This window comes from Podarcis raffonei, chromosome 14 (assembly GCF_027172205.1).
Source record: "Podarcis raffonei isolate rPodRaf1 chromosome 14, rPodRaf1.pri, whole genome shotgun sequence".
Classification (NCBI taxonomy): Eukaryota; Metazoa; Chordata; class Lepidosauria; order Squamata; family Lacertidae; genus Podarcis; species Podarcis raffonei.
Window position 1 is genome coordinate 317,493 of NC_070615.1, and position 23,870 is coordinate 341,362.

The following is a 23,870-nucleotide window of genomic DNA, read 5'->3' on the forward strand; positions in this document are numbered from 1 at the left end:
ATTATAAATCTAAGAAATAATAACCACCATTAAGAGAGTGGGTTGTTGTTGTTTTTTTGTATAGTTGGTACAATGTTAATAGATTTTGGGTTATATCGAATCCTAAGAATACTTGGAAGAAATCCATTGAAATTAATGGACATGACTAACTTGAGTACATTCATGTCAGTGGATCTCCTCTGAGTAGAACTTGGTTGACTACAACCTTATTTGATTTTTCTCCTCTGTGGCTTTGAGTACAAGCAATGGAATTATGGTCATCTGGGAGCATTATAGAAAGAGAAAGTGGAACCGCAGAGGGCCACAGATTCAGGCTATGTACACACCATACATTTAAAACCCTGGGAACTGTAGTTTGCCTTTCACAGAACTCCTAGGACCTTTAGCAAACTACATTTCCCATTGTTCTTTTTGGAGTTAAGGGGGATGTTCTTTAAATGTATGGTGTTTATACAGCTTGAAAGTTGTAACTGAAACTGAGATCCAGTTGAGATTTCTGCATTGCAAGGGTTGGACTAGATGACCCTGAGGACCCTTTCAACTCTACAGTTCTATGCTTAATTAAAGAGTTTACTCATGTACAATGGTCAACCTAGGAAAAGTGGGGAAATAAACATAAACAATAAACTACTTGAGGGATGACCCTTATGTGATATTAATGTGACTATCTCTCATTTATTGATTTTATTTCATTTATGAGTCTCCTAATAAAAAATAGTCTCCAGATGACTTACAAAAATGCAGGGTTGTTTGCTTTTTTAAAACTAAAATGAAAATCAAACCCTGCATTTTAAATTATCCTAATCATTTCTGTGAGTTCTGAAGTAATTTAGCAAGAAAGAACCACAAAAAGGGAATGATATAATACTCAGTGTAATAAATAGGAAAGGACTTTTTAAAAAGCCATATGAAAATGATAGCAAAAGCCCACAAACCACGAGGACAAAGCTAGTCTCCACCTACGGATGGTTCCATCCTCAAATCCCTCTAGCCCTGCAACATAAGAGTTCCTGGGATGCTGAAGTTTCATGGCAACTTTGAAGCAACAAAGCATTTTAAATTTGAAGAGTCCTTCATAATTGCCAGTGCAGGGCTTACTCAGTGAGCCCTTGGGGTGAAGGCGAAAGGGAAGCCTTGGTTGGCTTGAGGGCTGTTGAGGGCCTTCGACTTACTTTGTTTGCTTAGTTTTCTAGGGACAAATGCAGCCAGGGTTCTTTAAGTTTTCTACCCTAATTCCACTGGTTTGGGAAGCACCTTCTGTTTCAACGCTGTCCATAAGCAGGTGCCAGCTTGTTATGACTTTCTCTGCAAAAGGAGGCCTTTCTTATCAGCCTTTGCTGAGCGATAAGCTTTCTCTTTCTCCCTTCTTGCCAGCCAGCCAAGGAAGTGGCTTAGAGCAGCCTTCCTCAAATTCAGCCCTCCAGATGTTATTGGCCTACAACTCCCATGATCCCTAGGTAGCAGAACCAGTGGTCTGGGATGATGGGAATTGTAGTCTCTGGTGGGCTGAGTTTGAGGAATCCTGGCTTAGAGCTACACCAGTAGGCAGGAATTGTCATTTTAGGGGGAGAAACTTAATTTTTGCACATTTCTTCAGTGAGGGATCTTAAAAATATGATTTTGGGTGTGAGTTCACACTTGCAATTATTTTTGTGATTGGAAAACATTTAGCTTAGTAAGTCTACCTTTGATTAAGAAGCATATAAACAGCTTTCAGAAAATGAAAGACTTTTACTTTTACCTTCTGAAAAGTGATTAATAATAACAACAATAATAATGAATAATAAAACTTCAAGCACTTGGCGATCGTTTTTTTGTTTTCTATGCAATTTTACACATATTTTACTTATCAAGCAGTCAATCTTATCAATCAATCAATCAATCAATGAATCTTACCAATCAGTTTTACCAAAGTATCTTTAGAATTCCTGAGCCACATTGCAACTTTTTAGCACCCCTCATTCTTGGAATTTGAAACTTCAACACTCCTGACCACAGCAGCTTCCTCCATCTCAAACCCCAAGAGGTGCCTAGAGCTCTGCGGTTTGCTTCATTGTGGCAGCTCTGCGGTTTGCTGCATCTAGTGGCTCTTTGGGCCAGGATTAATAAAAATAAAGAGGAACAGAGAAGGTATCCTCAGATCATCAATCCAGTGCTGGCTCAGTACTGACTGGGTTGCCAGGCTCTTGGGCGGAAGTCCTTTCCAGGGGAGAATGAACCTGAGGCCTCCTGCATGCTAAGCAAGTGCTCTGCCGCTGGGTTATGGCCATCTCATAGCCTTGACAGCTGTTCAGGCCTGGCTTTAACCAGTAAGTTTTCTGGTTGCATTTCTCCTTCTGCGCCATGCTTTCCCAGCCTGGTGCCTCCACTTTTTTCCAGCTGCATCTCCCATCATCCCTGACCATTGGCCATGCTGCTTGGGGCTGATGGGAGTGGTAGTCCTACAGTGTCTGGCAGGCACCAGGCCAGGGAAGGCTGTGACATTTGCTGTTTTCCCCAGTGCTACAAGTGAACAATTTTCTTTACTGCCTTTGTAGCTGATGCTGTCTGAATGGCTGATTGACGTGCCCCCAGATTTGGTGCAGGAGTGGCTGCTGGTGGTGTGCCCTGTGGGGAAGAGGGCTCTTATTGTGGCATCTCAGGTAAGAGACCGTGGCTTCTACCACAAGCCAAACCAAGGAAGAGTTTTTATTTTGCTGCTTTGTAAATTGTCTTCCTGCCGCATTCTAATAGCTTGGCAAGCTGGGGTTGAGGAACCTTTGAAATCAGGCAACTCTCGCATCCATGTCCAAAGGCTTATTGCATGTGAAACTCCTCCAAGACTACGAAATGGATCTGTTCCATCTCGCCCCATCTGAACAGGCTGCATTTTAACAGGGCTTGACAGAGCATTTTTTTTATTTTAAAAAAACACACTCCATTTTAAAAAGTATTTTGATGATTTCTAAGAACTTGTTTTCCCTGCTGCTTCTTATCTACTGTTTTGTTGATAGGTTTGTTTAATTGTGCATTGTGTTTGTGGCCTTTAACATTTTTGTGATCCCAGCCTTGTTTTTAACAACTTGCATGATCACTGTAGGTGACAAAGAATTCCATATAGGTGAGTCAGCAAGCTGGCGGAGGGAGGAGCCAATCTCTCCATCCTTCCTCCAGCATCCACTTGGCCTCTGTTGGCATGGCTTGCCAGGAATGGCCTGGCAGGCCAGAGCTGGCCCATGGGCTTGAGGTCCCCCACTCCTGCTGTTAAAAAAACCATAATTTTCTATTAATATGTTTCTTTTTTAAAAAAGAAATGAGAGCAGCCATCGCTGCAATGAGTTCCAACAGTAATACAGTTCCAAGGTACAGTCTCAAGTAATGGTCTTCAACTGGTGGGGAAGGAGCCACTAGTGGGTTACAGCCTGATCCAAAGTGGGTCGCAATAGGAGTACTACCACCATGCAAATATATGGTAAAAAGATTAAGAAATGGGTCCCCAAATGCATATTTGGGTTGAAAGTGGGTCCTGAGTGTGAAAAGGTTGAAGCTAGCTGGTCTAAGGGCACATGAGGCTAAAGCTAAGCAGTTCTGGGTCTGAACAGGCGGTTGTCTGAAAACCTGAAGGAGCGTCTCCACCCCCATCATTCAGCCTGGACACTGAGATCCAGCGCCGAGGGCTTTCTGGCAGTTCCCTCACCGCGCGAGAAGCGAAGCTACAGGGAACCAGGCAGAGGGCCTTCTTGGGAGTCATGCCTGCCCTGTGGAATGCCCTCCCACCAGATGTCAAGGAGATAAGCAACTATCTGGCTTATAGAAGACATCCGAAGGCAGCCCTGTATAGGAAAGCCTTTTGATGTGTAATGTTTTGTTACCGTATTTTTCGCACGATTGGACGCACCGGACCATAGGGCGCACCTAGTTTTTTGGGGGGGAAATAAAGGAAAAAAATTTTCCCTTTATTTCCCCCCCCAAAGCAGGTCAGGGAAACCGAACCAGGTCGAGGAACAGCGGGATAGTGGCGCTGCGCCTCCCTGCTGTCCCCCGAGCTTGTGGGGCTGGCTGATGTCTGCCTGGCGCGAGGGGCACTCTGCTTCAGGGCGCCCCTCGCGCCGGGCGGCAGGCTGCTATCCGCAGCGTGGGGAGACCTGCGGGGAACTCCTGCAAGGCTCCCCACGCTGCGGATGTCTTCCCGAAGCGCCGGGCGCTCTGCTTTCAGGGCGCCCGACGCTCCGGGAAGCAGGCTGCTATCCGCAGCCTAGACATCCCTGCGGAATCTCCCGCAGGGTTGCCTAGGCTGCGGATGTCTTCCCGAAGCACCAGGCGCTCTGCTTTCAGGGCGCCCGACGCTCCGGGAAGCAGGCTGCTATCCGCAGCCTAGACATCCCTGCGGGACCTCCCGCAGGGTTGCCTAGGCTGCGGATGTCTTCCCGAAGCGCCGGGCGCTCTGCTTTCAGGGCGCCCGACGCTCCGGGAAGCAAGCTGCTATCCGCAGCCTAGACACGGCTAGCGGAGCGCTAATCCCGAAGCTTGGGGCTGCGGAGCTCAGCGCGCCCCAAGCTTCTGGGTGCCAGCAAGGTCTAGTCGTCTAGCGGAGACCTTGCCGGCACCCAGAAGCTTGGGGCGCACTGAGCTCCGCACGCCCCAAGCTTCGGGATTAATGCAGCGCTCCGCTAGCCGTGGGAGAGCTGGGTCTCCCACGGCTAGCGGATAGCTTCCTGAAGCCTGGCGAGCGAGAGGGGTCGGTGCGCACCGACCCCTCTCACTCTCCAGGCTTCAGCGAAAGCCTGCATTCACTCCATAGGACGCACACACATTTTCCCTTGCTTTTTAGGAGGGAAAAAGTGCGTCCTATGGTGCGAAAAATACGGTATGTTTTTATATATGTTAGAAGCAACCCATAGTGCCTGCAGCAACCCAGTCAGATGGGTGGGGTACAATTATTCTTGTTGTTGTTACTATTATTAGTAGTACTACTACTACTACCACATGCAATACTGCCTTGGGCTCCACAATGGAAGAAAAGGAAGGATATAAACATAATAAAATATATGTGGGGTTTGGGGGCCTCCCCCCTGCTCTACTTGGAGTATACAATTTAGGAAGTCATTTTACAGTGGGGGGGGAAATCACTCTTGTTTGTTCTTGATCCCTTCCTCCTCCTCCCTCTCTTCTCTCCTTCCAGGGCTCCACTGCAGCTTACACCAAAAGCGGTTTCTGTGTCAACCGATTCCCTTCTCTTTTGCCAGGTGGGAGTCGCCGTACTTCAGCAACAGGGAAAGGTAACTTCTTGATTCCCCTCCCTTTTTGCAATCTCCCAATGGGCAAAGATCTGCTTGAAAGAGACACTCCAGGTCCTTACTCAAAACCAACTTTCGTGTACCATTCATTACCCACCTTCCATGGGTTTTTTCTTTTCTTTTTGCCATTGCTTGAGCGATAAGTCATTAGCTATAACAGGTATTGTTTAGAACAAGAACATCATTCTGGGCAATATATTAATCTTTATCGCAGAAATTCTACCCAACAAGGACAGTTATAATTTATTCCATCTTAACATCTCTTTTTAAATTTCCACCCACGTCTTAACATAATTATTTTGAAACAACATACAATTCAAATTTCTTATGGTTAATACCTAAGTACTTTACTTTTTGTCAATTTGAAATTCAGTTTTCTCTGTCAAAGTCTTGTTCTTCTGTAGTCATATTCTTTATTAAAATGTTCATTTTCTAATGATTAACCTTAAAACTTGCTAGCATGCCAAAATCCTTTAATTTATTCATAAGAGTTTCCACTCCCTGTAATGGGTTTTCCAGAACTATCATCAGATCATCTGCAAAACTCCTAACGTAGTTTCCCTTTTTAATCTTTATCCCCTTAATTATCTCATCTTGTCTAATATCTCTAAGCAAGACTTCCAAAGCCAAGATGAAAAGCAATGGTGACAGTTGCACCCTTGCCTTCTTCCCTTCTGTATCTCACAAGGTTTTGTTAATTCTCCTTTAACAATTATGTGAGCTGTCTTCTGCTTAATAAATCAATTTCACCCATTTAATGAAATCTCCAAAGTTCATTTCTTGCAAAGCTCTAAACAGAAATTCCCAGTTCACAATGTCAAAAGCTTTTTCTGTATCCCAAAAAATCAATACAGCTTCTTGTTCTGACAGTTCAAATACTCCAAAATATCTAACATATTTCTGACATTGTCTCTTAACTGTCTTTTAGGTAAAAATCTATAAATAAATATATAAAAAAATTATACATCATGACCAGTCTTGTAAAAAATAAAAAAATCTTGCTGCCAAAATCACTCCAAATAATTTATAGTCACTGTTCAGTAATAAGATTGGCTGATATTTTTTTACTGAGGTCAAATCTTGTCCCTCTTTAGGTATAAGTGGGATATTGGCCTCTTTTAGCTATCTGGTATATGAGTATATTATTCATTGTCCTTGTTGTAAGGGTTGTAGAAGTTCTTCAAAAATTTGATATTTAGCAGCTGGCCGCTGTACCTTTTCTTTCTTGGATTTTTTAATAGCATCGCATAACACCTGAATTGTTAAAGGGCCATTGATTTTTATTTATCTATTTTTGGGAGAGTCTGAGATTTTTGCTGGATGTTGTTTTTGCAAGTAATCATCTATCCGACCCTGCCCCCCCCAAAGATTGTTTGAGCTTTATACAGCTTAGAGTAAATTTGATCAAAGTTTCTTCATATTTGTATTGTTCATTGTTATAACATTGTTTTCTTGCAACTTCAGGATCACTTTCCTTAGTTTGGCTGAATTAACTAAAGCAAATAGTTTTAACTGGATTTTAAATGTGCAATTATTCGTTCCTATTTTGAATTTTATTGTGTAATTCTCTTCTTTAGTGGTTGTGCAAACAACTATTCTGAATAATGCCTGTTATAGGGTAGGGAGCACTGGGGATAAGTGTATGGAAGCAAGGGACAGTGGCCCAAAGAAGTTCGGGAACCACTGGCCGAGATTAATCTCTTGCCTCTTGTTGTGTGAAGAATACACAATCCTGGACTGCATCTACAGCGAGGCCCAGCAGATGTACTACATCCTCGATGTGATGTGTTGGCGGGGACACCCTGTGTACGACTGCCAGGTACCTTTTTGCCTCTGGTCCTGCCACTGGCTTGCATCCCTGGCAGCTGTTTCCTCCTCTCTGTTCCCTTTCTGAGACACTTCCTGGATTCTGCTAAAGCTCACCTGTAATGGTGTTTTTGGAGATGTTGCCCCATAGTTAAATTTTATTTTTTTTTATTTAATGGGGGGCATATAAGAGGTAAAACAATTCTGGGAGCAAAGTAGACCCAAGCCATTATGGGACTTAAATACTAATAGTGACACCTTGAACATGGCCCAGTAACAAATTGGCAGCCAGTGCAGATCTCTGAGCAGAGGTGTTAATACGCTGACAGGGCCTCGCTCCTGTCAGCAACCATGCTGCAGCATTCTGCGCTGGTTGCAGCTTCCGATGTTCAGCTGACTGCGGTTTTTGGCATGGCGACCAAGACTAGCCCTAAATAGTGGATCCCTGTTTGTCTTGGCCACCTCTCCATATACTTTCTTTTAATCTATAACCAACAAAAGAGCTTAGCAAGATAAGGGATTCTATTGAAGTCATGATAGTTTGCTTCACAATCCAGAGCAGAAGCAGTTGCTCTGCTTCTACAAAGCTTCTGTGTTGCCTCCTTTTGGGGTTGTTCCATGCGGAGCTCATAGAAATTCAGATGGATTTCCCATATTCAGGGCAGAGCTCTTGAGGCTGCTGCTTATCATTTAGTCCCCTAACATGACCCTCCTGGCCAGCATGGTGTAGTGGTTAAGAGCGGTGGACTCGTAATCTGGTGAACCGGGTTTGCTTCCCCGCTCCTCCACATGCAGCTGCTGGCTGACCTTGGTCCAGTCACACTTCTCTGAAGTCTCTCACCTCACAGAGTGTTTGTTGTAGGGGAGGAAGCGAAAGGAGATTGTTAGCTGCTTTGAGACTCCTTAAGGGGAGTGAAAGGTGGGATATCAAGTCCAAACTCCTTCTCCTCCTCTCTTTCCCCCCCCAGACAGACTTCAGGTTCTATTGGCTGCATTCAAAAATGCAGGAAGAGGATGGCCTGGGAAAGAAAAGCCGTCTTAATCCAGTAAGTCCTTTTTGCCCAGAAGTGTGGATGTTCTAGACAAGTGAGACCTGCAAGGAAATAATCTGCTGTGAAGTCTTCCTGTTCAGGGCCCCCTTACAGGATACTCTATTCCATTTACCCTCCCCATCCCTGGTGTTCTGTCCTGTTCCCCCTGCCACCAGCCAGCATGTTCAGCCTTCAATCTGCTTTTTTTCTTTTTTTGCGGTGCAGGGTGTTCTTCCCTAAATATTTTTTAATTATTATTTTTTATGTGGGTGCTTCTGCATACCTTTGGGTTTACCCGCAAACTCGCTGATGCCTTCTCCTTGTGCTTGGGTGCGGTTGGTTTTGGATGCGCAAGGGCTGGCAGGCACATGGAGAATAGAGTTTGCTGTGGCAATATATCAGAGGGGAAACTTTCTCAGGTCAAGGGCCACATTCCCTTCTGGGCAGCTTTCTGAGGGCCACATGCTGCTGGTGGGCAGGGCCAGAGGCAACAGTGTGCAGAGAACAAAGCTATAGACTTTGCTTTTGCACCGTGTGCTAGCTTCTACACAGGATCATCCACCCTTCTTTGTCATCCGCGACCCTTCCCCTCTGCAGGGAGGTGGGACCGATTCGGATGGTCCGCCCTCACCACTTAATGGAGCCAAATGGTTTCCAGAGAGTGGCAGGGGATGCTTTATCCCATGTTGATGGCCTTTCAGCTGATTCCCTGGTGGCCTGCTGGAATGTGGAGTTAACCGGGGCTATTGACTGTTTGGCTCCGAAGCACCCTCTCTGATTGCATGGAGCCCAGACAGCCCGTGGTTTTCCACAGATTTGAGGGCAATGAAACAATCGCTGTGATGGCAAGAGTGCTGGTGGCAGATAACTCATTCTGAAGCTGACCAGACACGGGTTAGAGCTCAATGTCGAGCCTACCAAGTGGCGGTAGCGACGGCGAAGAAGGCTTTCTTCACCGCCTCTATTGCATCTGCAGAAAACAGCAGCAGGAGACTCTTTCAGGTGGTTCGCAATTTAGCGGAACCACCTGCTACATCAGGGCCCAGTACGGGCCACAAGATTTCCTGCAATGATTTTGCAAAGTTTTTTTGCAGATAAAGTTGCTCAGATTCGGGAAGTAGACTCCACTGTGGGAGCAGGGCCGGGGCGGGAGAGTGCTAGAGTCCTGTCTAGTCAAGTTGTGTGGGATCAATTCCAATCTGTTACCCCCGAGGATGTGGACAGGCTGCTTGGACGAGTCAAACCAACCACCTGTCTCCTTGATCCTTGCCCATCCTGGCTTATAAAAGCTAGCTGGGAAGGGCTGGGTGATGGGCTTCGTGGGGTGGTGAATGCTTCTCTCTGTGAGGGAGCCTTCCCAGATCTGCTGAAAGAGGTGGTTATTAAACCCCTTCTTAAAAAACCATCTTTAGATGCGGCCAATATAGCCAACTATCGCCCAGTCTCAAATCTTCCATTCTTGGGCAAGGTGATTGAGTGAGTGGTTGCTGAACAACTCCAGGCACGCCTGGAAGAAGTGGACCATTTGGATCCCTTCCAGTTGGGAATCAGGCCTCATCATGGGATTGAAACTGCCTTGGTCGCACTGGTCGATGATCTCCAGAGGCAGGCTAGGGACAAAAGTGAGAGCTGTTTCCTAGTTCTGCTGGATCTCTCAGCGGCATTTGATACCATCGACCATAACATCCTTCTGGATCGTCTACAGGGGCTGGGAGCTGGGGGCACTGTTATACAGTGGTTCCGTGCCTGCCTCCTGGGCTGTGTCCAGAAAGTGGTGTTGGGGGATGAGTGTTCAGACCCCTGGGCTCTCACTTGTGGGGTGCCTCAGGATTCTGTCCTCTCCCCCCATGCTTTTCAACATCTACATGCAGCTGCAGGGAGAGATCATCAGGGGGTTTGTATTGGGTGTTCATCAATATGCGGATGATACCCAGCTCTACTTCTCTTTCAAATAAGAACCAGTGACGGCAGTGAAGGTCCTGTGTGAGTGTCTGGAGGCGGTTGGAGGATGGATGGCAGCTAATAGATTGAGGTTGAATCCTGACAAGACAGAAGTACTGTTTTGGGGGGACAGGAGGCGGGCGGGTGTGGAGGACTCCCTGGTCTTGAATGGGGTAACTGTGCTCCTGAAGGACCAGGTGCGCAGCCTCGGAGTTGTTTTGGACTCACAGCTGTCCATGGAGGCGCAGGTCAATTCTGTGTACAGGGCAGCTGTTTACCAGCTCCATCTGGTATGCAGGCTGAGACCCTATCTGCCCGCAGACTGCCTTGCCAGAGTGGTGCATGCTCTGGTTATCTCCCGCTTGGACTACTGCAATGCGCTCTACGTGGGGCTACCTTTGAAAGTGACCCGGAAACTACAACTAATCCAGAATGTGGCAGCTAGACAGGTGACTGGAAGTGGCCGCCAAGACCATATAACACTGGTCTTGAAAGACCTTCATTGGCTCCCAGTACGTTTCCGAGCACAATTCAAAGTGTTGGTGCTGACCTTTAAAGCCCTAAACGGAAGCCGCCCAGAGTGGCTGGGGAAGCCCAGCCAGATGGGCGGGGTATAAATAATATATTATTATTATTATTATTATTATTATTATTATTATTATTATTATTATCATCATCATCATTATCATCATTCATCCAGACAAGCAAGAGGCGGGATCAGAGTTCAAGGACACATTGCAGCCAGGAAAAAACACTCTGGGTACAAAGCAGAAACAGTGAGGGGAATGGCCTGGGGGGACTTCCGGGGGCCAGGCAGGAGGTCTAAATGTTTATTACTAGTAGTAGTATTATTTCCAGTTGCTAAGCAGCTGCCAGCCAGCAATGCAGCAGCCTAGTTGCAAGGTATACAATTTTGTTCTCTTCTCATTGCAAAGAAGAAATTAAACATCTATAAAGCAGCTCCTCTGGCTACAGGTCTGGGAAGGATTTGGCCCCCTGCCTGAGGTTCCCCACCCCAGTGTATATGACGTAGATCAATTCAGTAAAGAATTGCTTATCCTGGACCTGCCAATCTTGGACACAGTAACATCTCCCAATGGTGAAATATCACCTTCTGGGCATAAGGCAAACCTTCCGGAAGATTAAATTGTGTGTGCCTCCTTCCTTACTATTTGGGTATTAGCTGACTTCATCCCTGCTTTTAATCTCCCTGTTACAAAGGCAGATGTAAACAGAAACCACCTACCTTCTTTGGGGGGGGGGCATTCTCCTGGTGCCTATACTGTGGGCAGGAGAAGCTGGCAGGGGCAGAATCTGTCTGCCTTCTGTACAGGGAAACTTTAGCAAATAGCACATCTCTCCAGGTTTCAGTTTGTAGAAGGCTTTGATGAAGAAAAGGAACACTGCTTGATTTGACCCACAGTGTGCTAAAGAGCCCCTTAGAACATTAGTCTCAGGTGGATGACTTTTATGTTTGAAGGACTAACTCATGGGTAGGCAAACTAAGGCCCAGGGGCCGGATCCAGCCCAATTGCCTTCTCAATCCGGCCTGCGGATGGTCCGGGAATCAGCATGTTTTTACATGAGTAGAATGTGTCCTTTTATTGAAAATGCATCTCTGGGTTATTTGTGGGGCATAGGAATTCATTCATTTCCCCCCTCCAAAATATAGTCCAGCCCCCCATAAGATCTGAGGGGCAGTGGACTGGCCCCCTGCTGAAAAAGTTTGCTGACCCCTGGACTAATTGCTGCAACAAAATGCTGCAGCATAGGGTGCTCCTCTTCAGGATTCCTGCCAGCTATGCTCTTTCTTGGACACTCCAACCCCCACTTTTCTCTGGTTTACACACACAAAGATACGGTTTCCCCCTTGTAACCACACAGGGCTTCTGGTCTGGAAAGATTTCAGAAATGGCTCTTGGGATTTTCCTCTCCACTGCCAGCTGACTGCTTCTCTGGGAAACTTTGGAGAGCTGAACACCGTTTAAAGGCTTGTTGAAGAAAGGAATGTGGGTCCCCAACTCCATGTGTATGTTCTGTGTCTAACACCCATCTTCACCATCTATTTATTTTATAGCAGTGTATAAATTAAATTATTATTAATAATAATAATAGCAACAACAACAATAATAACCATCATAATGCTGGCTGGGCTGGTGGGAGTGGGAGTCCAAGCCCATCTGGATGGGGAACCTGTGGCCCTCCAGCCACATAGCCCATGGCTCAGCCACAGGTTATCAGAAGGCTCTCCAGTGGGAGAGCTGGGTCCCTCTGGCATGCCCCCTGGTTCTTCAACACAGGCTGCTCCTCTAAGGTGCTTTGCTGTGGGAGCTCCAGGTCACCCACCAAAGAGGATTCCTCCAGTGAGGGGAGCATAGCCCTTTCCTTGTGGGTAGCAGCTTCTCAGCAACTGGGATTCAGAGATACACTGCCTCTGAATCTGGAGGTTCCATTCAGCCATTGAGAGATGAATGGGAGAGGCTCAGATGTGAGGACTTGTAGTTCTGATCTTTATTTTTTTTCTTTTTCTTCCCTTTCAGTTTAAATTTGTGGGACTGCAGAGTTATTCCTGCACACCGGAAAGCCTGTGCAAGGTTCTGGCCACAGATTTCCCCTTTGAGGTAAGCAGTCATCTGTTGGCACCACAGCTCTGTCTCTTTCAACCCCAAGACTTGTATTCCTGGTGGAGAAGACCCCCCAAAGAACCTGGAGAGTAGGAGCCCCAGGGGCAACAGGTTCCAGCTAAGCAATACTGCTTACTGCCCCAAATTAATAAAGTTTTTAGGATCAATAAAAAAGTATTTCTTCATGCAGCACATAGTTAAGCAATGGAACTTACTCCCACAGAAGGCAGTGATGGCCACCAATTTGGATGGCTTTAAGGAGGATGCAAAAGATTACCCGGGAGGGACTGCAGGCCTTGGACTGAAAAAGCCCTCAACCCCTTGCTTGATGCAGACAGCTCAGAGCTGTGATTGGGCACCCCCAAGTATGGCTTCCGGCCTGTGCTTGACCGTCCAAGCGAGGGAGAGCCAGCCTGCCCCCAAGGGGAGTCGGCTCTGATGTCCTGCTGCTGTTACGGTTTCAGAGTTTTGTCCAATGTTCTGCTGAAATTGCCTTCCTTTAACTTAAGCCCCAAAGATCTGACCCTGTCCTTTTGAGGGAGCAGAGAATGTGTGTGCCACAAATATTCGGATTAGCAGGAAGGAAGAGAAATGGGCCAGTACCATGTGGATGGGGAGCAGATGGCAGCTGTCAGTCACTCGCGAACATGGCTGGGGCTGGCACAGGCATCGGCTACAGCTCAGGAGGTGGTTTTTATGTTGTTGCCCTCTAGAAGCACTCATTCTCTCCACTGGACCAAACTGTTAAGAAGCATTAGAAAGAACTTTCTGATGGTAACAGCTGTTTGGCAGTGGAACAGACTACTTCAGAAGGTGGTGAACTCTTCTTTATTGGAGGTTTTTAAAAAGAGGTTGAGTGCTCTTCTGTTGGGGATTACTTAGCTGCTGTCATGAGAGCCTTTGGGGGGCTTAAGAGTGAGTAAAACAGTTCTCTAAGCAAATGAGTAAATAAGGCCATCAGTCGCTGCTGTCATGATGGTTCTATGCCACGTCCAGGTTTAGAGGACAGAAGCACTAAGAGGAGCCTGCTGGATCCGGTCCATGGGGGCCCCTCTAGGCCAGTATCCTGTTCCCACAGTGGCCAGCCAGATGTCTGTGGGGAACCTGCAAGTGGGATTCAAGCACTTGAGCCCCCTCCCCTCGTATGATCTCTACCAAATGGCATTCACCACCCTAAGACCTCCAGGTATAGGGTGGTATATAAATAAAATAAAAATCCAGAAGCATGGCTGCCTCCGACCATGGAGGCAGAACATAGCCATGGTGGCTAGGAGCCATCGTCAGCTCTCTCCATGAATTTATCTAGTCCTCTTTTAACCAGGCAAGTTGGTGGTCATCACTGCATTTTGTGGGAGTGAGTTCCATGGTTTAACTCTGCACTGTGCACAGATGGACTTCCTTTTATCTGTCCTGAATCTTCCAGCACTCAGAGGGAGCAGGCTCTGGATACCAGTCTGTGGGGACCTCAGGTGAAGAGGGCCGTTGCCCTGACAGGCTTCCCAGAGGCATCAGGTTAGGAAGTGGAAATGTGTTGGATTTGCTTACAGACTCCATGCTGTTGTTGTGCAAGAGGGCTTAACAACTTGTTTGTGCCACATGTTGGAACCAGACGTTCCAAGTCTGCCTGTCCTCCAGCTCCCTCCCTTCAGATCACATTCTTCCTTTCTGACTGAGTCTCAGGGAATCAAACACCCTTTCCCTCCCCTCTTGCTTGCAAGGCGAGGCAAGCAGGAGGAAGCCTATTTTCCTGCTGCTGCTGCTGCTGCTGCTGCTGCTGCTGCTGCTGCTGCTAGTGAAAGAAAGTGAAGCAATAAGAGATGCAGCTCTCTTAAGAACCAAAGCAGAGCATCTGCTGGATCCGGCCAAAGGGGTCCAGCTGGTCCAGCCTCCTGTTCTCACAGTGGCCAACCGGATGCCCCCAAGGAAACCTGCAAGCGGGATTTGAGCACAAGAGCAGCCCTCTCCCCTCCTGTGGTCTCCCTGTTGCTCCAGCTTCAAGACGTAGCGCAGACGCCGACTCACAGAGAGACTCACTGACTGGCCAATGAGCTCAAGAACCTGGACCATCAATCTTCCCCTTTCTGCCTCATTCTTTTTTAAAACTATCCAGTTTGGTAGCCATCACTGCTCCTGTGGGAGTTCCATAGTTTAACTGTGTGCTGCTTCCATGTACTTCCATGTAGAATGGAGCCCTCAATGGCTCCAGCAACTGGCAGAGCTCAGATCAGAATGATCCTCCAAATCCAAGTGGAGAGTCTCCAGCCCCAGCTATTGAACATTGCAGATTCTGACCAGGCTGGTGTAGCAGTAGCTGGATTTGAGCAGTATTTGGCAGGTCCCCGCTTTCCAAGCCATCCTGGGACCAAGGGAGGCGCCGGAGTTGCTGGCCAGGATCCAAGGAAACTGCTGAGGAGTCCCTTGCATGTTCTAACTGAAATGCAGCTGTGCCAGCAGAACTTGGCCAATGGAAGCCCATTTTGACCACACACACAAACGGAGACTCCGTTCTTCCTCATTTAAGTTTAGTGCAGCTAAGCCTAGCTTGGGAGCAAAGGCTCCCTTTTTGTTAATGACTTGATTCAGTAATATGATGCTACACTTGGCTGTGTGGGTGACTTATAGATGTTGGACATCACAGCACTGCCCAACCTGCAAAGCATGGTTTGGTGATCTGGGATTTCCTGCAAGCTCAAGTGGGCTCTGCCCCTTCCTTTTCCTTGGGGCACGTGCACTTGTTGGCTCAGTGGAACATAGAAAGAAGCTGCTTTATCCTGATGAATAGACCATTTGTCCATTTAACATCAGGATAAAGTATTGTCTTCATGCAGACTAGCAGTTTCAGACTAGCATTGTCCTAAGCTCTAGCTGGAGATTCAGACGGTTCAAGACATACTGACAGTTCTGGCCAGATAAAAGGACTTCTTCACACAGAACATGGTTAAGCTATGGCACTCACTCCCACAGGAGGCAAGTTGGGTGGCTTTCAGAGAGGTTTGGGCAAATTCATGGAAGAGAAGACTATCCATGCCTCCTGGCCATAATGCCTCTGCTCTGCCTCCCCTGTCAGGCAGGAATGCTTCTGAATGCCAGTTGCTGGAAACCACGGGGGGGGGGGGGCTCTTACACTCAGGTTCTCCTTGCAGATTTCCCACAGGCATCTGGTCAGCCACTGGAGACAGGATGCTGGAAACAGGTGAGCCATTGGCCTGATCCAGCAGGTGCTTCGTATGTTGTATGAATGCTGGTAATCTCTAGCTCCAGTTAGTTTAGGAATGATTATGTTCCACTGGAGAGAGCCCGTTCCGTCGCAGCCAAGCCATACCTCCCTCCTGTGATAGGAACTGCCTGGTGTCTTCTGCATCTGAACAAACTCAGCACCATTTGCATGAGAACAAATTAGATCCCTGACTTCTTTGTTAACGAGAAATAAGCTTGGTACGTCTCTTTCGGGAATGTGTAATTAGTAAGAAAAGGTGTGGGGTCATAGCTGGGAAATTCCAGGCTATAACATGTCATTCGGCCTGCTGTTTGCATTGTTTGGCAGTGTAAGAAAGAAAGTACTCATGGATGATGGACAGATGATGATTTGTTACTAACGGCAGCCAGGCGGGCGATTGGCCATAAGTGGAAACAGAGGGACCTGCCATCACTGAGAAATTGGATGAGTGGGATCTGGGGTGTGCAGTAATGTTGAAGCTTGCAGATATTTTTAAACACAGACAGTAAAACAAGCATTGTAGACTACAAGCCCCATCATCCCCTGAGCATTGGCCATGGTGGTCAGAGCTGCTAGGAGTTATGATCTCACAGCAATCTGTAGGTTGGGGAAAAGCTGTGACTTTTCCAGAGTATTGCATGTAACAAGTCAATGCATCAGTTTTGTAGAGAAATGCTCCATGTTCATGATGCACCAAAAATAGGTACAGGATAATACTCAGCCCTTTAGTTTATTAAGAGTTGTGCAGTGCATATAATTAGGATAATACAGATAATTAGGTTATTTATCCTACTTTCCCCCCTTCTCTATCATTTTGGAAACTTCTAATTTCCAATGATGATTATTGTTCAGTGTATGATTGTGTTACTATGTGTTTGATTTTTCTCTCTGCAAAAAGAAAAAAACAATGTTAACACAAACATGAGAAACAGACTAAAGTAAACACAGAGAAACAGGGCTGTTTCCAGAGTAAATTAGGTCCCTGCGCATGGAGGCAAAATGGAGCCTCCCTATCCAGAGGCATTGTACCACTGAAATACCTGTGGCTTAGTGAGCAACAGCAAGAAGGGACTTTCCCCCTCATGTCCAGTTTGGAGGCTTCCTGAAGGTGGACGTGATGGGCCTCTCGTCTCATATCTGGCAGAACTCTTCTCGTGTCCTCTTGCAGCGTTTACTGCCCTGTGTCGGTTGCCCTGAGCCATCCAAAATTCTGGAACCTTTTCCCAGAACACCTCAGCAGTACTAGATGCCCGTCCTCTTTTGCTCCCATTAATACAGTAGTATTCCCCATTTTGCAGAGGGAGGGGCTGAGGCACAGAGTGTAGCCCAGGGTCCAAAGGGAGCTGTTGCTCAGCCAGGCAAAGTCCTTGCCAGCAAGGCAAGCCGCTGGCGGAAAGACAGCAAGGCAAGGGCTGAGGCTGTGGCTTTATAATGCTTGGTGGAACCTGATTGGCCCCTGGGAATCAGCTGAGAGTGTCAGCTGACTGAGCTCCATATTGTACTGCAACCTAGGTGGTGTAAGGCAGGCATAGGGGACCCTCCAAATCGTGTTGGACTCCAACTCCCATGAGCTTCAGCCAGCATGGTCAACCGTCAGGGAGGATGGGAGCTACAGTCCAACAACAACTGAAGGGGCCATGGACACCCCCCCACACACACTGCCACATCCCTACTTGCATGGCTTGTGGCGATGGAAATGTGTCTCTGAGGAGCCCCTTTTTAAAACAAAAGCACCCCCACCCACAGTTCCTTGGTTTGAGACCAGCATCATGTCTGGCTCTAAGCATGCCTCACGCATGGCCATTTTGCTGCCCCAGTTCGCAGCTCAGCTGCTTCTGTCTCATCTAGAGAGTCTGGAACCTCTGGCTGTCCAGAGAGCAAAGTGCTGATGCTACTCCTTGCCGGTCAGACCCCAGGCTTTTAGACAAACAGTAACTTCATCCATCCTTCCTGATTCAGCTGGCGTCAGTGCCGTGAGTCAGTGGGAAGGAGGCAGACGGTGCATTAAATAAACACGAGCAGCTTCACAGGATGGAATAATCTGGGCTACTGAAAAGTGGAGAGGCTATTAACAAAGGCAGTGCCTTTGAGCCTCTAGAGTCTGCTGCTCTCCGGGGACTTTCCCTAAATGCCTTGATCTTGGGGGGGCACTGAGGCGGGAGAGTGTGGTTTGATCCTCTTCCTTTTGGAGTGACCAAGTGGGAAACCCTTCAGTCTTCTTTTTTTAAAAAAGCTAGGAGAGAGCAGGCATTCCCCACTTTGGGAAGCGTTTTTCTTTGTTTGTGTCCCAAACAGTATAAATAGTATGAAACTGATTTATGCACTTAGAAGGGTTGAAAGTGTCCATCCTGGTAATTCTCATCAGCCAAGCCAGCTGGCTCCAGCTGTTGGGAGGTCCAGTGTGAAATGTTGGTTGGAGAAGGCTGTGGTTGGGCAAGGTCCAAAAGCGCATGGTACAGCCAGCCCCCATCCTGAAAGCAAGCAGATTTTGGTCTGGCCAGTGTCTGAACTGGAGAAGGGCTGGCAATATGAACAACCTCATGTCTATACCATCTTCCGTTCCATATGGGGGATGCAGGATAACCATGCAGGCATTAAACAACTGTCCCCTTTAGTTTTGGACTGCAACCAGCATGGGCTGGGGAGCATCAGAGTCCAAGAGCTGGAGGGCGCCAGCTGGGGAAGGCTGCCTTAAGACATAGCTGTATAGTTTTGACCTAAGGGGTGCAGGTACTGAATTCTTGTAAGTATTTTAGTTTTTAAAGTAGCAAACAGAAACAGTGTGTTTTTTGAGAGGGGGTTAGGGGGTGACAATACTTCCTTTGCCCCTCTGGTTGAATTGTGTACATACAAGGCAGTATTTTTCCAAAGTCTCCAAAAACAGATGGGAAATAAGATGCCAAAACAATTAACCTTGTTTGGGCCACATGTTCTGAGCTTTTTTAAAATAAATGACTAAATGAAGGTTGTTTTGTGCAAGAAAAACTCTCAGCATCCAATTTAAAAGGTGCAAAGGGACAATGGAACCCGACAATCCCGTGAGAACTGAGTGCCAGGGATACAGAGGGAGTGAGGTGCTAAACCCTGGTTGATGGGTGTTGTGGTGAATGTGTGGGTGTAACACATACTGTATGTTACATGCACATAGAATCTTAGAGTTGGAAGTGACCCCAACATATGGCCACCCAACCTCTGCTTAAAAACCTCCAAGCAAGAAGAGGCCTTCTGATAGTATCTTCTCTCAGTCTCCTCTTTTCCAGGCTAAATATGCCCAGTTCCTTCAACCATTTCTCATAAGGCTTGGTTTCCAGACCCCTGACCATCTTGCTTGCCCTCTGCACATGTTCCAGCTTGTCAACATCCTTCCTAAATTGTGTTGTCCAGAATTGTACACAGTATTCCAGGTGTGGTCTAACCAAGGCAGAAGAGAGTGGGACTGTGACTTCCCTTGATCTGGACACTAGATTTCTGTTGATGCACCCTAGAATAGCATTAGCTTTTTTTGCTGCTGCAACCCTGTGTGAACTCATGTTTAGCTTGTGGTCTACTAAGAGCCTTAGATCTTTTTTTCATGTGTTGCTGTCAGGCCAGGTGCCACCCCCCACCCCCGCCATATGTTCTGATACACATACTTTAAAGCATGCACACCAAACCTTTGTAATGATGCTACAAGCTTTGTATTCATCCAGTGAAGCTGAATGTTGAAAGAGTCAGGACAGTCAAAGGAACGTATCCCCCCCCCCCAGCTCATAGTTAAACTGCGGGATGTGCTTCCACAGGAGGTATTGAGTGAAGGAAGGAAGGAAGGAATGTGATGGCCACTGACTTGGATGGCTGCTGGCCCTGATGACTCTGCTCTCCCTCCACTGGTGGAGGCAACAAGCTTCTGAGTGCCACTTGCTGGAAGTTGCAAGTGGGGAGTGTGTTGTTGTGCTCAGATTCTGCTTGTGGGCTTCCCAGAGGCATCTGGTTGGACCACTTCGGGAAACAGGATACCCGGTAAACAGGCTTCTGAGCTGATCTAACAGGGCATTTTCTTTTTACAAAATCCAAGGTATTACCCATGACGTCTCTCGGAAGGGTCTTGGCTGTGGTCCCTGGGAAGCTGTGGTTTGCCAAGGGCCCCCATCCAACGCAGTGTGTCAGTGGGTCTGGCTGTTAACCAGAAGGTTGGTGGCTGGAGCCCCCCCAGAGACAGTGTGGGCAGGCTTCCTGCATTGCAAGGGCTGGGATTAGATGATCCTTGGTGTCCCTTCCAACTCCGTGATTCTGTGATTCTAAGGTTGATGCTGCTGGCTTTGGCGGCATTGATCAAAGCTGTTTCTTTCGAGCTAGAGCTCTTAAGGAAAGACAATGCTGGAGCGGGAATGAGGAGCCCCCCTTACCGGCCAGAAATGCTTGCAGAGAGTTTGTGTCTTTTGTCATCATTCCCCCCCCCCAACTTCTTCCCAGCTTCCGCTGCTCCTTTTTCCAGAGTCATCACTTCCCTGCACACAAATTGCCTTTTAAAAGCACAGGCCAATTTAGCTGAAAGTAGCAAAAGCTCAAATCTTAGGAAACTCCACAGCAGGTTATCTGTAAAATTCTGTTCCCCTTGGGGAGCTGAACATAGGGGTAATAGAAAAATCTTTTCTTTTCTTTTTTTACTGCCAAAGGGGGAATGTATGTAGATGGGACTAGCAGGAGGGGTGTGGAGTATTCGCCAGCTGCAGTATTGCAGCAAGAGGAAATGATGGAAAGAGTTAAGGCTTGTTAAAGCACAGGATGCTCTTAATTCACATTGATTGTCAGAGGAGAGGAGGATCCTGGGAATGTTAAGGATTTCTTCAGCCTGAGCAAGCAGGAAGATACAAAACACAGTCACTCTCCCCTCCCTCCCCACCCTTATGAAGCTGGAGGTACCAGCAACTATTTTTCACATTCTAAATTCATTGGAATGCAAATCTCAATTCCCACCCCCACCCTCCTGGAATCTCAATGGAATGGAAGTATTTGCATCCAAGGAAGCACACTTTAAATTATTTAAATTATTATTATTTAAATTATTATTAAATGCATGTTTAAGGTTGCATTCAAGCCAGTGCAAGGCTTGACTTGTCCCTTCCATTTTTATTAGAAGATTTGGTCACTCAGCAGCATGCACTTCCCTGACATTGTTTCAGTTTCAAGGGATACAAGAATTGCAGAACTTTTGCGTTCTAATTTAGTGTGCCCCAAATGCCATTTGTTAGATACTTAGAAGTATTTCCTAGGTGCTGCCTCTGAAAATGATAGTTAGAACATTTGAGACTAACCAGTCTGGCTGGTATTATTTTCATGAAACAATGCACTTTTAGAAATGGGGACATCCCCCAGAGGAAGCTACAGCAGGGGATTTGCATATGAAGTGCTTTGAACACTTGAAAATGATGTGGAAATGTTGATTGTTTATTAAATGTAAGAGCTTTACCAGTTCAGATGAAAGGCTCATCCAGTCCAGCATCCTGTTTTCCACAATAGAAAGCTAGATGCCTCCATCAAGCATCCAACAAGGGTCTACATCATCTCCCTTTGCCCCCTCAGCAGCTGGTGTTTGGAGGTATACTGCCTCTGAACCAGGAGGTTCTATGGAACCGTTATGGCTAGTAACTTGCTCCATAAAATTGTCCTAAAAGGTAAAGGACCTCTAATAGTTAAGTCCAGCCACAGACGACTCTGGGGTTGTGGCACTCATCTCGCTTTACAGGCCAAGGGAGCCGACGTTTGTCCGCAGGCAGTTTTTTCGGGTCATGTGGCCAGCATGACTAAGCCGCTTCTGGTGAAACTAGAGCAGCACACGGAAACACCATTCACCTTCCCACCAGAGCAGTACCTATTGATCTACTTGCACTTTTTTGGGGGGGTGTACTTTCAAACTACTAGGTTGGCAGGAGCTGGGACCAAGCAACGGGAGCTCACCCCATTGCAAGGACCTTCTGATCGACAAGCCCAAGAGACTCAGTGGTTTAGACCACAGCCCATGTCACAAAAATTGTCCTATCCCCTTTTAAAAACCGCGAACTTAGTGGCCACCATTGCACCTTATTGCAGTGAAATTCCATAAGTTAGCTTTGCATTTAAGAACTGTCTTGAACAACATAGAAGCAAAGTGATGGATTAAAAAATTAATTTCAATGTTGCTGTTTTCTCATTCCACAATGACTGCACTGATGGGGCTTCGGCAAAGGCTTTGTAGACCCAATGGTCAACAAAGTAGGGTACTAAATCTTTAAAATTGGACTTAATAGGACCTTGCTTTTTAAATCTCACATAAGCATTATTGCCTGGGAAATGCCTAATGGTGTCTCCATATTGGACAGAAGCAATAGCATAGCTAATCTTGTTCTGCAGGCAACTCTGCCCCAATGGCAAATATATTGTGGCAGATGCTTGTGGAATTAGGAATTGATCATCATTTGCTGATCTTAATACAGAATTTATATTCCTTTAACATTTGCCAAATCAAACTCAATGCCAAAGGTCAGCTTTATTCCAACATCCCGAATACGAAAGGTGTAAAACAAGGGTGTATTCTTGCCTCTTTTCTTTTTAATTTATTTTTATCAGATCTTCCAGAGCACATTGAAAAAGTAGAATCACATGCCCCCAAAATCAATCAAAACCCGGTCCCATTGTTACTGTATGCGGATGATGTGGCCTTATTATCACTGACGATAGGTCTGAAACATCTTTTACTTTCCCTGGTTTCCTATTATGAAAGCAATACATTTTCAATAAATTATGAGAAGACAAAATTTCTGATCTTCTCTAATTCCTGGAAATTAGAGAAATGGAAAATTAGAGGACAAGAAATCCAAGTAAAGTAAAGATTCAAAGATATCTCAGAATTTTATTCCAGAGCAACTCAGGTTGGTCAAGCCATCATGTAAGTGCTATGAAACAGGCAAAGTTTACCTCCTCAACAGTAGCTCGCTTTTCTTTTCAGAAAGCTAACCAATTTATACCAGCTGATATTCAGATTTTTCAAACCAAAGTGTCGTCCCAGATACTTTTTGGGATCCCAATATGGATACAAGCATATAATAGTGATTTAAATAAGATACACTTAAGTTTCTTGAGACGTATCCTGGGGCTCCCAAGTTCAATCAAGTATGAGATGATGTGTGCAGAACTAGGTATACACACAATGGAATATTGGGTGTGGGCTAGCACTGGAAAACACTGGTTGCGTTGCCATTTCCGTTGCCAACCCTTGAGTCTGCTCTCTGACTTAAGGACTTTTATAAATCCAAATGGTTCTAACTCTTACATAACAAAATCAGATCTATTGGCACTGACTTGGAACTCATGTATAATTCAAGTGAGCAATATATCACAATAGTCAATCCAGATTAAGGGTCATTGAAAAATGAAACATCAAGTCAGCTGTAAATAAAATTTGCTCCCCCAAGTTCTATGGTTTAAATACAACAGATAACAGGGTCACTTATATTTCACAATTAATAATTCCAGTCCAACACAGGGCCTTTATGTTAGCCCAACTGAACGTTTTCCCCTCAGCTTTTGTCAAGGGCAGATATTCAAACATCCCCAGAAATAATAGACATTGTGGATGTTCTTTGAATGTGCTAGATCCTGTAAAACATATTCTTTTCTACTGTCCATTGTACAATCAGCTACGCAAATGTGTGCTATCCCCCTTTTTGGGTAGTCTAACATCACGGCATGGTGAAAATATCAGATTCAATCTGTCTGACATTAACCCGGAAGTAACTGCAAAGGTGGCTGAGTTTTTTGTCAATAGTATTTCAGAGTGGTGAATAGCACTATTTAGTAGGAAGAAACTCCAATGAAAACCCTTGTTATTACATATTTTACATGGCTGTTTATTTGTATATTTTTAAAATATGGATGTTTGATGATGGCCTATATTTGTAATGTCTAATAAAGGTTTGGTGAAGTAAGTAAGTAAGGAGGCAAATGTTTTTTTGTTTTC

The 23,870-nt window shown here is 46.1% G+C and overlaps 1 protein-coding gene across 5 annotated transcripts in view; it reads left to right on the forward strand.

The window, feature by feature from the left end:
* PTPN9 (protein tyrosine phosphatase non-receptor type 9) overlaps positions 1-23,870 on the forward strand; it is a 94,274-nt gene that overhangs the window by 8,696 nt on the left and 61,708 nt on the right. For 4 of the 5 annotated variants that reach the window (XM_053364490.1, XM_053364487.1, XM_053364488.1 and 1 more), the window contains 5 exons: positions 2,538-2,642; positions 5,162-5,258; positions 6,998-7,095; positions 8,051-8,128; positions 12,595-12,675. In XM_053364490.1, the coding sequence (XP_053220465.1) occupies positions 2,538-2,642; positions 5,162-5,258; positions 6,998-7,095; positions 8,051-8,128; positions 12,595-12,675 (459 nt within the window). The remainder of the gene's footprint in view (positions 1-2,537; positions 2,643-5,161; positions 5,259-6,997; positions 7,096-8,050; positions 8,129-12,594; positions 12,676-23,870) is intronic. The other variant, XM_053364489.1, reaches the window with a different exon arrangement.